The sequence below is a fragment of the Scylla paramamosain genome, chromosome 39, assembly GCF_035594125.1.
Source record: "Scylla paramamosain isolate STU-SP2022 chromosome 39, ASM3559412v1, whole genome shotgun sequence".
Taxonomy (NCBI): Eukaryota; Metazoa; Arthropoda; class Malacostraca; order Decapoda; family Portunidae; genus Scylla; species Scylla paramamosain.
In genome coordinates, this window is record NC_087189.1 from 10,499,989 (window position 1) to 10,517,779 (window position 17,791).

The 17,791-nt window shown below is 41.1% G+C and overlaps 1 protein-coding gene across 1 annotated transcript; it reads left to right on the plus strand.

The window, feature by feature from the left end:
• The first annotated feature begins 15,504 nt into the window (after positions 1–15,504).
• Positions 15,505–17,106, plus strand: LOC135092296 (myb-like protein X). Its single transcript, XM_063990750.1, has one exon. It carries the CDS (start codon positions 15,505–15,507, stop codon positions 17,104–17,106), a length of 1,602 nt encoding a protein of 533 aa, XP_063846820.1.
• Positions 17,107–17,791: the final 685 nt, after the last annotated feature.

Sequence of the window (17,791 nt, forward strand, 5' to 3'; positions counted from 1 at the left end):
GTTCCGTCAAGGCCGCTCGACTGGTGATCTTCTGGCTTTCCTTACTGAGTCTTGGTCATCCTCTTTTAGAGACTTTGGTGAAACTTTTGCTGTTGCCTTGGACATATCAAAAGCCTTTGATAGAGTCTGGCACAAAGCTTTGATTTCCAAACTACCCTCCTACGGTTTCTATCCTTCTCTCTGTAACTTCATCTCAAGTTTCCTTTCTGACCGTTCTATTGCTGCTGTGGTAGACGGTCACTGTTCTTCTCCTAAATCTATTAACAGTGGTGTTCCTCAGGGTTCTGTCCTGTCACCCATTCTCTTCTTATTATTCATTAATGATCTTCTAAAACAAACTTCTTGTCCTATCCACTCCTATGCTGATGATACCACCCTGCACTTTTCCACGTCTTTTCATAGACGTCCAACCCTTCAGGAGGTAAACATATCACGCAGGGAAGCCACAGAACGCCTGACTTCTGATCTTTCTAAAATTTCTGATTGGGGCAGAGCAAACTTGGTATTGTTCAATGCCTCAAAAACTCAATTCCTCCATCTATCAACTCGACACAATCTTCCAGACAACTATCCCCTCTTCTTCAATGACACTCAACTATCCCCCTCTTCTACACTGAACATCCTCAGTCTGTCCTTTACTTATAATCTGAACTGGAAACTTCACATCTCATCTCTAGCTAAAACAGCTTCCATGAAGTTAGGTGTTCTGAGACGTCTCCGCCAGTTTTTCTCACCCCCGCAGCTGCTAACTCTGTACAAGGGCCTTATCCGTCCATGTATGGAGTATGCTTCACATGTCTGGGGGGGGTTCCACTCATACTGCTGTTCTAGACAGGGTGGAATCAAAAGCTTTTCGTCTCATCAACTCCTCTCCTCTAACTGACTGTCTTCAGCCTCTCTCTCACCGCCGCAATGTTGCATCTCTAGCTGTCTTCTACCGCTATTTTCATGCTAACTGCTCTTCTGATCTTGCTAACTGCATGCCTCCCCTCCTTCCGCGGCCTCGCTGCACAAGACTTTCTTCTTTCTCTCACTCCTATTCTGTCCACCTCTCTAACGCAAGAGTTAACCAGTATTCTCAATCATTCATCCCTTTCTCTGGTAAACTCTGGAACTCCTTGCCTGCTTCTGTATTTCCACCTTCCTATGACTTGAATTCCTTCAAGAGGGAGGTTTGAAGACACTTATCCACCAATTTTTGACCACTGCTTTGACCCTTTTAGGGACTGGCATTTCAGTGGGCATTTTTTTTATTAGATTTTTGTTGCCCTTGGCCAGTATCCTTCCTACATAAAAAAAAATAAATAAATAAAATAAAAAATATGGGGAAAATAAACCACATTTCCAAAAACGTGTCTTTTGAGAGATTATGAGCGCGTTAGGCAACAAAGCGCCTAAAAGCATGAACACAAAACATTACCAAAACCGTTTTTTTTTTTTTTTTGAGGTACGTACCAAAACACACACAAAAAATACTTCTTGCCATGAATATTTCTCACGAATATACGAATATTCTCTCTCTCTCTCTCTCTCTCTCTCTCTCTCTCTCTCTCTCTCTCTCTCTCTCTCTCTCTCTCTCTCTCTCTCTCTCTCTCTCTCTCTCTCTCTCTCTCTCTCTACTTATGTCTATCTATCTGTCTATCTGTCTATCTATCTATCTATCTATCTACCTATCTGTCTACCTTTCTATCTGTACATCTGCCCATCTCTCTGTCCATCTATCCATCCACCTATCTATCTACCTGTTCATGTACCTATCTTTCCCTCTATCCTTCCATCTACCCATCATTCACTCTATCTATCCTTCTATCCATCCATCCATCTCTCTATCTGTCTCTCTCACGTCACCAAACACAGTGACCACCAATGCTTCCCCAGCTGCAGTCGTTCACGCCACAGCTGCACGAAGCCTTGCTCATGAAAGTGTCACCACCAGATACCTCTCCTCCAAACACTCCCTGATACCTTTTTTTTTTTTTTTTTTTTATATAGGAGTGACACTGGCCAAGGGCAACAAAAATCTAATAAAAAAATGCCCACTGAAATGCCAGTCCCATAAAAGGGTCAAAGCAGTGGTCAAAAATTGATGGATAAGTGTCTTGAAACCTCCCTCTTGAAGGAATTCAAGTCATAGGAAGGTGGAAATACAGAGGCAGGCAGGGAGTTCCAGAGTTTACCAGAGAAAGGGATGAATGATTGAGAATACTCGTTAACTCTTGCGGTAGAGAGGTGGACAGAATAGGGGTGAGAGAAAGAAGAAAGTCTTGTGCAGCGAGGCCGCGGAAGGAGGGGAGGCATGCAATTAGCAAGATCAGAAGAGCAGTTAGCATGAAAATAGCGGTAAAAGACAGCTAGATATGCAACATTGCGACGGTGAGAGAGAGGCTGAAGACAGTCAGTTAGAGGAGAGGAGTTGATGAGACGTAAAGCTTTTGATTCCACTCTGTCTAGAAGAGCAGTATGAGTGGAAACCCCCCTAGACATGTGAACCATACTCCATACATGGACGGATAAGGCCCTTGTACAGAGTTAGCAGCTTGGAGGGGGTGAGAAAAACTGGCGGAGACGTCTCAGAACGCCTAACTTCATAGAAGCTGTTTTAGCTAGAGATGAGATGTGAAGTTTCCAGTTCAGATTAAAAGTAAAGGACAGACCGAGGATGTTCAGTGTAGAAGAGGGGGACAGTTGAGCGTCATTGAAGAAGAGGGGATAGTTGTCTGGAAGGTTGTGTCGAGTTGATAGAAGGAGGAATTGAGTTTTTGAGGCATTGAATAATACCAAGTTTGCTCTGCCCCAATCAAAAATTTTAGAAAGATTAGAAGTCAAGCGTTCTGTGGCTTCCCTGCGTGATATGTTTACCTCCTGAGGGGTTGGACGTCTATGAAAAGACGTGGAAAAGTGCAGGGTGGTATCATCAGCGTAGGAGTGGATAGGACAAGAAGTTTGGTTTAGAAGATCATTAATGAATAATAAGAAGAGAGTGGGTGACTGGACAGAACCCTGAGGAACACCACTGTTAATAGATTTAGGAGAAGAACAGTGACCGTCTACCACAGCAGCAATAGAACGGTCAGAAAGGAAACTTGAGATGAAGTTACAGAGAGAAGGATAGAAACCGTATGAGGGTAGTTTGGATATCAAAGCTTTGTGCCAGACTCTATCAAAAGCATTTGATATGTCCAAGGCAACATCAAAAGTTTCACCAAAATCTCTAAAAGAGAATGACCAAGACTCAGTAAGGAAAGCCAGAAGATCACCAGTAGAGCGGCCTTGACGGAGCCCATACTGGCGATCAGATAGAAGATTGTGAAGTGATAGATGTTTAAGAATCTTCCTGTTGAGGATAGATTCAAAAACTTTAGATAGGCAGGAAATTAAAGCAATAGGACGGTAGTTTGAGGGATTAGAACGGTCACCCTTTTTAGGAACAGGTTGAATGTAGGCAAACGTCCAGCAAGAAGGAAAGGTAGATGTTGACAGACAGAGCTGAAAGAGTTTGACTAGGCAAGGTGCAAGCACGGAGGCACAGTTTCGGAGAACAATAGGAGGGACACCATCAGTTCTATAAGCCTTCCGAGGGTTTAGGCCAGCGAGGGCATGGAAAACATCATTGCGAAGAATTTTAATAGGTGGCATGAAGTAGTCAGAGGGTGGAGGAGAGGGAGGAACAAGCCCAGAATCGTTCAAGGTAGAGTTTTTAGCAAAGGTTTCAGCAAAGAGTTCAGCTTTAGAAATAGATGTGAAAGCAGTGGTGCCATCTGGTTGAAATAGAGGAGGGAAAGAAGAAGAAGCAAAGTTATTGGAGATATTTTTTGGCTAGATGCCAGAAACCACGAGGGGAGTTAGATCTTGAAAGGTTTTGACATTTTCTGTTAATGAAGGAGTTTTTGGCTAGTTGGAGAACAGACTTGGCATGGTTCCGGACAGAAATATAAAGTGCATGAGATTCTGGTGAAGGAAGGCTTAAGTACCTTTTGTGGGCCACCTCTCTATCATGTAGAGCACGAGAACAAGCTGTGTTAAACCAAGGTTTAGAAGGTTTAGGACGAGAAAAAGAGTGAGGAATATACGCCTCCATGCCAGACACTATCACCTCTGTTATGCGCTCAGCACACAAAGATGGGTCTCTGACACGGAAGCAGCCATTACCTGCGTGACACTTGTGGCTTATCGCAGAGGTAATCATGCGCCGTTCAAGGTAACCAGGTAAGTGAGTGGACATAAATAAAAGAACAATAATTGGAGGAAGAAATAGAAAAGAAAAAAAACAGTGAAAATAATATATTTTGAATTGCAGCAGAGTGGCGCGTGTCGGGGCTGCCTCGCCCTACACTCCATTACGGTGAGCAGAGGTGTGCTGGTGTGGCTGTGGGAACGCACTGTGACGGAGTTCTCGCGGCCCTCTTCATTATGTGCTGTACACCACGCACGATAAAAACTTAATTACATTTCTCCTTACAGTAGAAAAACCAAGCACAGGATAATCGCCGACTCCGATGCACGCCGAACAAAGGTGAATAAAGATGGCAGGCAGCATTCGCGCGTGTCGTGCGGCGTCGAGCAAGTCGGTAAGCGGGTCAAACCAGAGCATGGAAAATAAATACATAGTACAAAATAAAGGCATTTCCATAAGTCGAAGGCAGCCGTGCGGAGGTGAAACACAGTGACCACACTCGTCAAGGTGCTGCGGGGAGGTGGTGGTGCCTCCACCGGGCTCCTCAGAATGCTCATTTCCCCATTTTTCAATCCCTGAATTCAGCATCTCAAAATTCCAGCGACTACAGCAAACTTCGCCCAAGTGTCAAAGTGGCATGCAGGCCAAGCAGGTAAGCAGTGATGAGGGCTGCCCACCTTGCCGCGTCACCTCGTGGCTGAAATACACAACACCAGACACTGAAAGTACTTACTGGTACTTACATTGAACTTCACCTCTTGATGGTGGTGGTGGTGGTGGTGGTGGTGGTGGTGGAGGTGGTGGCGATCGTTACCTGTGACGGTGAAAAAAAGAAAGTCAATTAGATGATAAAAAAGAAAGTTAACAAAACAAAATTGCACACTTTGTATCATAGTCATATTTTCTCCTTCAAGACACAACAAGTCGAGGACATGCATCGTTTGTGTACGTCTGATTGTTCTTTCTTACTTTGACTTTCCTTTGTCTCACACTAACACTTTCCTAACAAACTTTTTTTTTCATTTACATCAACAAATAAACAATACGTACAGTAATATGAAGTGCAACAGACATTTCCCGAAGACTTACAAAAAATACACCCAACACTGTATGGTTTACGAAACACATACGAAACACTGTACACATACTTACTGAAACACCGCAAACTTCCTTCGTAGGTTTGACAAATGCAGCAAACACTCTACACACAGGTAACTAACTGTGACAAACACTAAAAAACACTGTCCACATACTTACTGAAACACCGCAAACTTCCTTCGTAGGTTTGACAAATGCAGCAAACACTCTACACACAGGTAACTAACTGTGACAAACATTCTAGGTACACTTAATGGAATGTGGCAAACAATATCCATGCACTTGATAGAATAAGGCAAACATTTTCCGTAGACTGATTGAAAAGTAACGAATAATATCTGTAGATTTAAGAGAATGTGGCCAATGTCAAGTGTACACTAGATGAAATGCTGCAAACACTCTCCGTGGACTTAACAAACTCCGGCTAAAGGTTTCGGGCAGACCGAGGATGTTCAGTGTAGAAGAGGGAGACAGTTGAGCGTCATTGAAGAAGAGGGGAAGGTTGTATTGAGTTGATAGAAAGAGGAATTGAATTTTTGACACACTGAACATTAAGTTTATGAAAATTAAGTGTATAGAAAACATTTGCCGTATTTCTTAAAAACTAGAGAATATCTGCCCTCTATCAACTCAACACAATCTTCCAGACAACTATCCCCTCTTCTTCAATGACACTCAACTGTCTCCCTCTTCTACACTGAACATCCTCGGTCTGCCCTTTACTTATAATCTAAACTGGAAACTTCACATCTCATCTCAAGCTAAAAATGCTTCTATTTATTACTGAAACACCGCAAACTTCCTTCGTAGGTTTGACAAATGCAGCAAACACTCTACACACAGGTAACTAACTGTGACAACTGTGATTACGTAATCATAATCAAATCATAATCATATTTTTCTTGATGATGATTAAAATGTGATTATCGTGATTATTTTTTTGTAATTTCCATGAAGCACTTCGCTTTCAAATCCAAGTATGTTAGGAAAGCTTAGCACCATCTCATGTTTTACTTGCTTGTCTCTCATGATGTACGAGTATCAGCCAAATGCACACAAAGCCTATACGTGTTTCAGCAGACTTCAAATGCACTACTGGTAAAAATGATTCCCGCCAGGCTGGTGTGGGAGTGCACAGCCACACGGTTACTTATGAAACATGTTGTTTGTTGTCTGTCAGTGTGTGTGTGTGTGTGTGTGTGTGTGTGTGTGTGTGTGTGTGTGTGTGTGTTGTTGTTGTTGTTGTTGTTGTACTGTATCACCCAACACATTTGTACATGCATATGCTGCTGGCTATGTACTGTAAGGCAAACAACACGTTTGTACATGCACACGCTGCTGGCTTATTTAAGGCAGACAGCTGGTAGACTCATCACTCCACTCCACTCCTCAACAAGTACATCTCTAGATCATCATGGGGAAACCAATACTGGATCAGTATTAAGAGAGTCTTAACGAGGCAGAAATCAAAGTTTGCGCTCTCTAGAGAGATTGTGAGACAGACAGAGATGTTTCGCTCGTAACATTGCATATATAACAGCTAACTGGCAGCTCAAGACGCACGGGACGTAAACCACCGAAGATAGTCGGAATGCTTACTGAAATTATATAATTACGAATATTTACAAATAAAGCATTTCAATATGTAACAGGAACAAAATTACAAATAAATCTTGCTACATCTTAATTTATCTGTAGAGTAAAACATACAAATAAAAGATATATTTGAATCCTGATGTGAGCAGCAACATGCTAGACCAAACTGTTATCTGTACTCCTCAACAACCAAACTCCCCCACCGTGCCACTCATTTTGAATAGTGAAACAGAAAAGCAGTAGCAAAAACAACCAACAGTCATTGACATTGTCCTAGTGTGCCGCCGCCATTATCTGTTAACCAGACCGTTGCTTCATAATGAAAAGTGTTTTTCTTTCTTAATGCAATGCCATATATATGTGTGTGTATATTACACCAAAAAAATAACAATACAAATAGCAAGAAAACTCACTCCCCCCCTCCCCTCAGGCTTCACGATAAATTTTCATATATATATATATATATATATATATATATATATATATATATATATATATATATATATATATATATATATATATATATATATATATATATATATATATATATATATATATATATATATATATATATATATATATATATATATATATATACGAGTATATATATAATTACCGCAATGTATTGAGTTGTTTCTACTTTGAGAAACCTCATCCAGATGTGAAGGTGGATATCAACGTGGAGGCAGTAACAACAGCAGCTGGTGGAGCCCTTGTTCCAATAACTGACTTTGGGATATCTATTACAAGGAAAAAATGGTGCAATAGTGATCGCCGCCAAAAGGAAATGGACAAGTTACTCCTTCGCTTCATTGCCGGCTCTCTCCAACCTCTTTCAAGGGTTGAGGATGCTAACTTTCAAGATCTTCTTAACAAGGCCCAGCCCAGCTACAGCAGCCCAAGCCGCAAGGAGCTCAGCAGCAAGCTTCTTCCTTCGCAAACTCAACAACTACAGGAACATCTCAATAAGAAGTCTTGTTCTGTTGGTTACGTCTGTGTTACACTTGACCTTTGCACAAACAGACAGATGCGGTCGTGCACTGGGATCACGTGTCACTTCAATGATAACTTCCAGCTCCAATCAACACTGTTGGCATGCACAAGATTCAAAGGGTCCCACACTGCACAAAAGATCCATGCCACATTCACAGAAATCATCACTAGCTTTAACCTACAAACAAAGATTTTGACAATTGTAACCGACAGTGGCACCACTGTGCTTAAAGCACTCGTGACACTTCCCGGTGTGGACGATGCGGACACTAATCAAGACAGTGAAGGCGAAGAGGAGGATGACACCTTTCACATTCCTGATAACAATGACAACTTGCGGCACCTATTGCCTGGCCATGTCAGATGTTTTGTTCACACTTTACAAACTACTGTGAAAGATGGGCTCCAAGAAGCAGGGCCTGTCTCAGGAGTCACTGGAAAAGCCTCACGTCTAGCGTCACACGTTCGTCACTCTGCACTGCCATCTGACATTGTCCAAGTCAGTGCAGACCTCGGGACAAAAATGCAACACGATGGAACACCAGTAACAAGATGCTTCGCTTCCTTCTCAATATTGATCCAGCCAAGCTTCATCAGCTAAACAGTCCAGTAAAGATAACCAAATATGAACTTAATCTCATCAAGCAAGTAACACACATCTTGACACCATCTGAAGCAGCAATTCTAGAGTGTCAGGGAGAGAATGTTGTAACGTCAAACAAAGCAATTCCATGCATTCGTGGACTGAAAGCTGAGCTTCAACAACCGTCACAGACACACAAGTCAAAGATGATTACTACTCTCAAAAGCTCCATCAAGAAAACACTGAAGATCTATGAAGACAAGGCGATGTTTCAGCTGGCTTCACTCCTAGACCCACGCTTCAACATGGACTGGTGCCCACCACAACAAGTCATGTTCATCACATCCCTACTGAAGTCTAAAGTACATGACATTATGTCCACTGCCACTGAAGAAAAGGGTTCCCTTCAGGAAAATAAGGAGGCCCCTACAAAGAAGTGCAGGCTGTTCAGATTCATGACACCATCAGCATCAACGAGCTCTTCCCTCTGTACATTAACATCAACTTTATCACAAGTACAATCCTACCTGAGTCAGCCAACAACAGAGGATGACAGTGACCCCCTTCTCTTCTGGGAACAGAATCAGTCACCATTACCTCAACTAGCTATACTGGCTCTCCGATATCTGTGTATCCCACCATCATCAGCTCCAGTTGAGACACTTTTCTCTCTTGCTGGGAAAGTCTTTCATCCTGAACGATGCACAATGACCGATGTTCGCTTTGAGGAGTTGATGTTTATCAAGTGTAACCAACACTTACTAAATTACACATTACATGACAAATAATCTAGCCTATAACAAATCATGTGTATAACAAGTTCTATATTTTTCAAAGAGAAATACTTTGTTTTCATTATTGCTGTGAAAGCCTGTGATCATGATTTGAAATAAATTCATAGAAGAAATGTATTATGTACTGTAAAGCAAAAACAAATAAAACCTCTTGCACACTATGTATGTTTTTAATACCATTAGTTAGTAAGTGATTCAAACGGTTATGTTACTGTGCTCAAATATGGAACAGTGCACCTAATACATGTAGTTTGCTACCTGTTTAGGCATTGTACTTAATCATTGCTAATCATTATCTTTTTATAAATAATCACAGCGAGATGTGATTGCAATCATAATCTAATACAAATCATGCACAAAAACACAAAAATAATCGTAATCAAAAATACCAAAACTAAACTAATCATCATTTCATCACAATCAAAAAAGTATTCCACACCATAATCAAAATCAAATCATAATCATTTTTTAAAATCATGCCCATGTCTGGCAGGTGTGGGATGAGCTTCCTCACTGAATATTAGTAGTGAGGTTTGTGTAGGATGTCATTTATCACTGAGTATTAAATATGTGAAGTGATTTGAATCGAAGTGTAATGTGAAGTGTTCCAGATATCTAATGGAATGAATTTGAGGGGAGATAAAAACCATTCTCGTAGTTTTTCGTTGTTGTCGGAAGTCGTCTATGATCGTCTGAGTGTAAATATATGTCAATAATACAAATTAAGTGAAAATTATGAAAACTTAAACGCGTTCCCTTGAAGCCACAAAAGCCAGTCTCAGAGACTAGGAACGCAGCAAGATCGTACAGCATAGCAACGTGACACTTTTTTTTTTATGTAGGAAGGACACTGGCCAAGAGCAACAAAAATCTAATAAAAAAAATGCCCACTAAAATGCCAGTCCCATAAAAGGGTCAAAGCAGTGGTCAAAAATTGGTGTATAAGTGTCTTGAAACCTCCCTCTTGAAGGAATTCAAGTCATAGGACTGGTGGCATAGATGGGATTTATATTGTAAAGAATAATGTTGCAAAGATAATAGTGCATAGATTGACATTGCAAAGACAGATATTATCAGACTGATATTGCAGAATTTAGGATATTGCAAGAATAGGATGTGACAAATGTGACATGTGAGTTGTAATGATTTGTTGCAATTGATTTTATAATTACTTGTTGTTGAGTTGCCTGCGAAATTTAGTGTTATACTGAAACAATTTGTTAAAAATTTTGAGTACTAAAGAAAAATTTATGATAAAAGCAGTAAAGTTATTCATTCTGCGTCTGTGTTGTTGGCAAGTTGTCATCATACAAGCTCTCACCCCCATACTTTTTGTGGCTACCTTACTTGCTCCGATTAAAAACCATCTTGAAATATGTTCGGTGAGTTATATTGCTTGTGTGAGAAGGGAATTATGACCTCTTGTAATGGTCATCAGTTACTTGATTCACCAGCGGCACACAAACATATAGAGGGAGAAACACACAGGGAAACACACATATTAAGACAATAAAAATGTGCAGCATCTCATGGGTGTTGTCATCATAATCGGTATAAGAATGGCAATATTGTTGACTTCTAGACGGTAGTGATATATTAGTAGCTACTCGTAGATTGACCCACAGCAGGGAACAAAGGAGCTACAGAATTGTATAGGAGAAGATGGTAAGGATAAGATTTCATTATGAAACACCTAATCCTACAAATGGCAGATTCTGTTTGATGCCGAAAAATTAGTTGTTTAGAAACGTAAAGGAGAGGACTTACTAAGCAGAAATTTACAGAGAGAAGCAAGTGCGAGAAGACGATAAAATTAATGAAGGAAAAATACGAGCCGAAAAATTAATATATAAGTAGTAGCTTTGATACAGAAGCGAGTGACTGAAATAAGGTTGAAAATTTCTGAAGGGTGGTACAAACTTGTATCATCATGAATAAAAAACTATAAAAAAAAATAAATAAAAAAAAAAGCAAGAAACGAGTTGTCCTCACAGCTGATGTGAGTACTTGATTTATAGAAAATGGTCTATGAAAATTGACATTGCTTGATATTTAGAAAATTGATAGTGGCAATGGTTAGTGATAAATGTAATGCAAGAAATATGTGAATTATATTGTTTAATAAGAGTCATGTTGAAACCCGAGATAAACGCGGAAGCGTATGTGTGATGTCCAGGCCTAAATAAGCCATAAATAGACTGGGTTGATAAGGCAACTGGAAATAAAAGCAAATGCTTGGAGTGAAGGCAAAAGAAATTTTTCAGTCTAGCATTAAGAAAACGCTCAGCCACGTAGTAAGACAGATAAAGGGGAGAATTAGGAAAGTATAGGAAAATGAAACATATGATCAAAGTATGAAAAAATAAATATAGTCACTCGAAAATTAACCTTATTCAAAGTTACAGGAAAATTAACTGTGTATGCACGTGTATGAGATGTAGGAGACGGGAATAGACAGAAGAAACAAGAGACAGAGAAACAAGCTAGACAGAGCTGTCAAGCCAGAGAGGGTCAAGATGGGCTAGCCGCCTGTCACAGTACCAGTAAGTAGCACCAGACAGTTGTAATGCAGTCAGAGTAAAATGTTGGTGTTATTCATTGACAGAGAGGGATTGGGTACGTGTAGGATGTGTTCTTCATTGAATATTAGTTGCAATGTTTGTGTAGGATGTGATTTATCATTGAGTAATGAATATGTGAAGTGATTTGAATCAGTGAAGTGTTCCAGATATTTGATGGAATTTATTTGAAGAGATATGAAACAATTTTCGTTGTTTTTCGTTGTTGTCGGAAGTCGTTGTTGTCGGAAATTAAGTAAAAATTACAAAAAATTCAAAGCGTTTCTTTGAACCCACAAAAGTCATTCTTATAGATTAGGGACGCAACAAGATCGTGCAAAGTAGAAGCACGACAATGAAGACAAGAGCAAAAAAGTTCTCTGTGTCAGTATCAGGAAAAAATGGTAAAATTTTGCTATTTTGGGGCAAAAATTATTCTAAAAGCCACGAAAAAAAATTGACATGAATAATGGACATTTTCTGTTGTTTTCCAATGAAAAGAGTTGGAAAATAAAACTTGCTTGTCAAAGACGAAAATCGTGTTACATAGTGAATCAGTATCGTCTACATCGTGTTACCTAACTGTTTTTCTTACTTGTTTGTTTTATTTATTTTTCTCTCTCTCATATATATATTTTGGCATGCATAATTCTTAGCTACTGGTGGGTTTCCCTTCACTTATTTATTTCATCAGTGAGCTCTGTGTGTGTGTGTGTGTGTGTGTGTGTGTGTGTGTGTGTGTGTGTGTGTCTGTGTGTGTGTGTGTGTCTGTGTGTGTGTGTGTGGGTGTGTGTGTGTGTGTGTGTGTGTGTGTGTGTGTGTGTGTGTGTGTGTGTGTGTGTGTGTGTGTGTGTGTGTGTGTGTGTGTGTGTGTGTGTGTGTGTGTGTGTGTGTGGGTTCTGGGTCAAGCGTTTGTAGAGTGTATGGAGGAGGAGGAAGAGGAGGAGGAGGAATAGAAAGGAAAAGCCAAACAGCAACAGACCTTTTAGTCCTTGCAAGGCTGTTTGGTAACTACTTCTAACTAGCTACAAGGAAGAGAGACAGGACAGCATAGCAGAAGGCTCCTCCCCACCCACCACTCCCTCCAGCTTGTGCTGGCATGGAAAAACTGACATAGAATTTTCATAGGAAAGAATGAAAGGAAGTTTTACTATTTACCCTACGGTGAACTCTATACGTCTATCTGAAAGTAAATACAATTTATTATAAAATTTGTCTGTAAAATAAGAGTTTATTAGTGAATTTAGTAATTACTCGGACAAGAAGAGAGCTTGTTGGGGATTTGCTTTCAGATATTTGTCTATTTTATTTTTTAATGATTCAATAGAACTGCTGTTTACAATCTCTGCAGAAAATTTATTCCATATATTTACTATACAATTAAAGAAAAAATGTTTGGCCTTGTGGAATTTAAAACGTTTTGGTATAATCTTGAATCCATTATTTCTTATTAGGTTAGAATGATCAATAGTAAAATATTTATTTGCATCAATGTTACTATATCCTTTAAAGATTCTGAACACTTCAATTAGGTCTCCTCTTATCCTGCGCTTTGTTAAACTAAATAGTTTTAGTTCTTCCAGTCGTTCCTCATACGCTTTATTACGCAATCTTGGAATCATCTTCGTGACTGCGCTGTATCTTCTCTAGTTTTTAATGTCTTTTTTTGCAATATGGTGACCAAAACTGTACACAGTATTCTATATGAGGGCGCACCAGTGAGTTATATAAGGCAAGTATAAACTTTTCTGATTTAAATTCAAAGGTTCTTCCAATGAATCCTACTAATTTATTTGCCGTCTTTACTGTTTTTATGCAGTATTGACTCGGCTTTAGGTCGTTTGACACAACGACACCAAGATCTTTTTCTTTATCAGGGCTTGACAGTTGCATGTTATTCATTACATGAATAGGAAGAGAGGGAAAAGAGGAGAAGGAGGAAGAGAAGGATGAGTAGGAGGAGAAGGAGGAGGAGAAGGAGGAGGAGGAAAAGGAGGAAGAGGAGGAGGAAGAGGAGGAGGAGGAGGAAGAAGAGGAGGAGGAGGAGGAAGAACGAGGAGTGAGGACGAGGAGTGAGGAAAATTAAGAAAAGAGGGAGCAGAAGGACAACAAGAACAAAGCAAAAACAAGAAGCGAGACACACACACACACACACACACACACACACACACACACACACACACACACACACACACACACACCCTGAAACTGTCCAGACTATCCACCAGGTACAGTGAGGCTCTAGAGAAGTTTGGAAGGGGACTTCTGAATCATCCACGTCTCAGAAACATGCTGCCGCCTGACGCGCCTCGCCATACCCGTGCCACCAGACACCACAATAAGATAACGCCCCTAAAGGCGCCACGTACGGACCGGTACAGACTCAGTGCGATTCCCACCATGGTGCGAGCCATCAATCAATAGTCTCTTCTAGATTTGACTTACCTTTAGGATTAATGTCAAGTATTTCCCCACCCCCAATGTACATTTTCAGTTTGTTGACTGCCTAAAGAATAAACCGTTTATTATTATTATTATTATTATTATTACACACACACACACACACACACACACACACACACACACACACACACACACACACACACACACACACACACACACACACAAAACAAAACAAAAAATTTATTAATTAATCATTTATTTAATTAAAAAATATAAATTTTGTGGATATCTATCAAGAAGAGAGAGAGAGAGAGAGAGAGAGAGAGAGAGAGAGAGAGAGAGAGAGAGAGAGAGAGAGAGAGAGCAGTGGGGGTAAGTGATGGTGGTGGTGAGTGGGATGAAGGGTTGATGCTGTGTTTCTCTATATACTTTTTCTTTTCTTTTCCTTCTTCGTCTTTTTCTTATTCCTGTAATTTTGTAGTGAGCAACAGATGGTGCTGCGACACATCTCATGAAATGATTCTTCCACTCAGATTATTTAACCAAAGCATGTTACACTAAACGAAGAAAACACTACATGCATATATACAAAATAAAACATTGAGGTTAATCAGTGTTGTTCAGAATAATGACCATCCTGTGTCCTCAGGTCACAATGATCCAGCTCCTGCTCTTCTTGCTTCCTCACTGATGCACGTAAGGGTCACGGCTCCTTTTCTTCCCTTGGATGTGTAAACGCGGAACTGAACTTACATAGTGACACGAGAATGTCGCAGTGTAAGTCATTTTAGCTCACCCCAAAACTAAACGTCAGTTACATTTTGTGAATCGTTAACTCTGGCGAGGTTTTCCAAGGCTCTAAATGGCTCTCAGACCGTGGTGGCGTGAAAATGTTAGTGAGATATTAGTGCATAGGTGCTCGTGTATCGATAGAGACTCAGATAACAGAGATAACTGACTGAGGGAAATTAATATTTAGACAAGTAATATACTGAATCATATAAATGTATTATATCTATTGTTTTGAAGTGAGTGTTCATGATTGCAGTGTTGGTTTGGCAAAAATTAAATATCATTAATGGAAAGGGTGCATCTCTGTTGCCGATGAAAAATAATCTTAATTCCTTACCTTCTTTCATTCTTGTCTCTGATTGGCTAAAGTCCTTATCACATTCTAGAACAAAGGTCTTTCATTGGCCCATCTGGTGGGTGCCAAAGTGCTTTAGCTCCAAGCTGCTGAGTGGCTGAAGAAGCGACAGCTGAGGTATACTAACAGTCAGCTCAGGTTTTCAGTAAGACTGGCCAATGCCTGGATTTTCTACAGAAGATTTTGGCACATCGCTGAATAATACAAGATTCAACAAGAAGAACAAGAAACAACAGTCTATGGACGCTCACGAGACCCTCGGTGAGAAGAACACGGAGAAAATGAAACAGACCAAGCACCACAGCAAGAGGAGGAGCTTGGAAAACCTCCAAGACTGCACCGGTCATAAGAAAACAAACACTGAAGGGGTTATGGAACCCAAAAAGCAGAGGAATAACTTAAAAACCAAGACGCGGATGAGGATGGAATATTTGTATCCGATTATAGACCCCAACAAGAAGAGGAAGAAGCAGGACATGGAGGGCGATGAAAACCAGAACAAGAAGACCAAGAAAGACACGGAGGACCACGAGAAGCAGTACAAGAACACGAAGAAGGACACAGACGACCACGAGAAGCAGGACAGGAAGACGAAGAGGGGCACGGAGGACCACAAGAACCAAGACAAGAAGAGGAAGAAGGACACGAAGGATCACGAGAAGCAGGAAGAGAAAAGCAAGGACAAGGAAGATCACGAGAACCAACACAAAAACACCAAGGGAGAAGGCAGGAAAAACCGAAGGAAAGGGTGGAATATGGAGTGCTGTAAACGGATTAAGGACTGCATCAAGAAATGGAACAAGAAGGATAATGAAGACTACGAGGAACAGGCCAAAAAGAGCAGCACGGAGAAACGTGAGAGCCAGGCCAAGAAGAGGAAAGGTAAGAGTATTGAAGACCATGATAGCCAGGCCAAGAAGAGAAAGGGGCAGGGCAAAGAGGACCATGACACCCAGGTCACGAAGAAGTTGCACGACAAGGAGGAACATGACAGTCAGGCCAAGAAAAGAAAGAGGCAGGACAAGGAGGAAGATGACACCCAGGCCAAGAAAGTGAAGAGGCAGGACAAGGAGAAACATGACACACAGGCCAAGAAAAGGAAGAGGCAGGACAAGGAGGAACATGAAACCCAGGCGAAAAAGGGGAAGAGAGAAGAGAAAGAGCCAAAGAAGAGGAGGCCGCTGGAGAATTATAAGCGTATCCTTGATCACCTCAGGAAGAGGGGAGGGAGGGACAGCAGCAACGTGCTGAAGCTGAAGGTGGAGGCCGAAAGAGTCAAAAAGAAGAGGAGTGTGAGCGAGTACTGCCGTGTTCATCTTGAGGAAGGACACATGACGGATGCGACCGTGCGCGGCCATCCATGTCTTGTCTTTTTTGACACCGGCGCCTCAGCCAGCATCATGTTCCTGTCACTGGCTAAGAGAGCGGGCCTCCTCACGGGCCGCGAGAAGACAGAAAAAATACTCTTCTCTACCTGGAATGGCATCCTGTTGCTGGACGTGATCATGCTCGACGAGGTACTGTTGGTGCTGAAGGACGGCCTTGCGGTCAATACGCCCATGTTGGTGTTTCCAAAGGAGGCGGAGATCACCTCTCGCAACGACGTGATAGTGCTGTCCATGAGCCGCCTGCAGGAGGCTGAGATGCGGCAGGACTTCCATCACGACGGTAGCAGCACCCTGTTCCTGCGTCACCCGGAACGTCTGCGGCGGAGACCTCAGCCAGGGCGCGAAGGGAAAGTGTTCGCGTTTGCCGCATAAGCACAAGGCGTCGAGGAGCCGCTGATGGTGCTGCTGGACACATGCTCTACTATACCATTCTCTATCACCAAGATCGGCCGGTACAACGTGCGGTGCAGGACAGGAAGCGAGACTGCGCTGCCGACACGAGTCATTCTGCAGTTTGGCAGCGGCACACTCACAGTGCAGATGAACACCAACCAGGGGGTTAGCGACTTCGACTTTGTGTTTGGACGACCGCTGCTCTGTAAATTACGAGCAGCAATAGATTATGTTGATTCGACCATGACGTTGAAGCTCAACAGAAAACAATTCTGCCTCGACATCTTCCCTCACTGAGCGAGCCGCCCTCCCGCGTCCCCTCTCCTCTCTCTTTTTTTTTTTTTTTTTACTTATTTTATTTTATTTTTTTTATATATCATGAAAATCAGCAGAAGGAAAAAAATTTTTTTTTTAAAGCCTGCAATGTAGCTCACAAAAAGAAAATAGGAGTAGTGACCTGGGTACAGAAATAATTTGGATTAAGGACATTAGACAAAGTGTTCCGGATTAAGGATGTTAAATGAAGAAAATAGTCTGGATTAAGGATAGTGGATTAAGAAAATATTATTATTATTATTATTATTGTGAAGAAATTTACAATAATAATAGTACATTAACGGAAAAGTCTGGATTAAGGATAATGGATTAGGAAAATAGTTAGAAT

Excerpts from the sequence above, each read along its gene's own strand:
- LOC135092296 (XM_063990750.1), top strand. The coding sequence starts at position 15,505 with ATGCCTGGATTTTCTACAGAAGATTTTGGCACATCGCTGAATAATACA.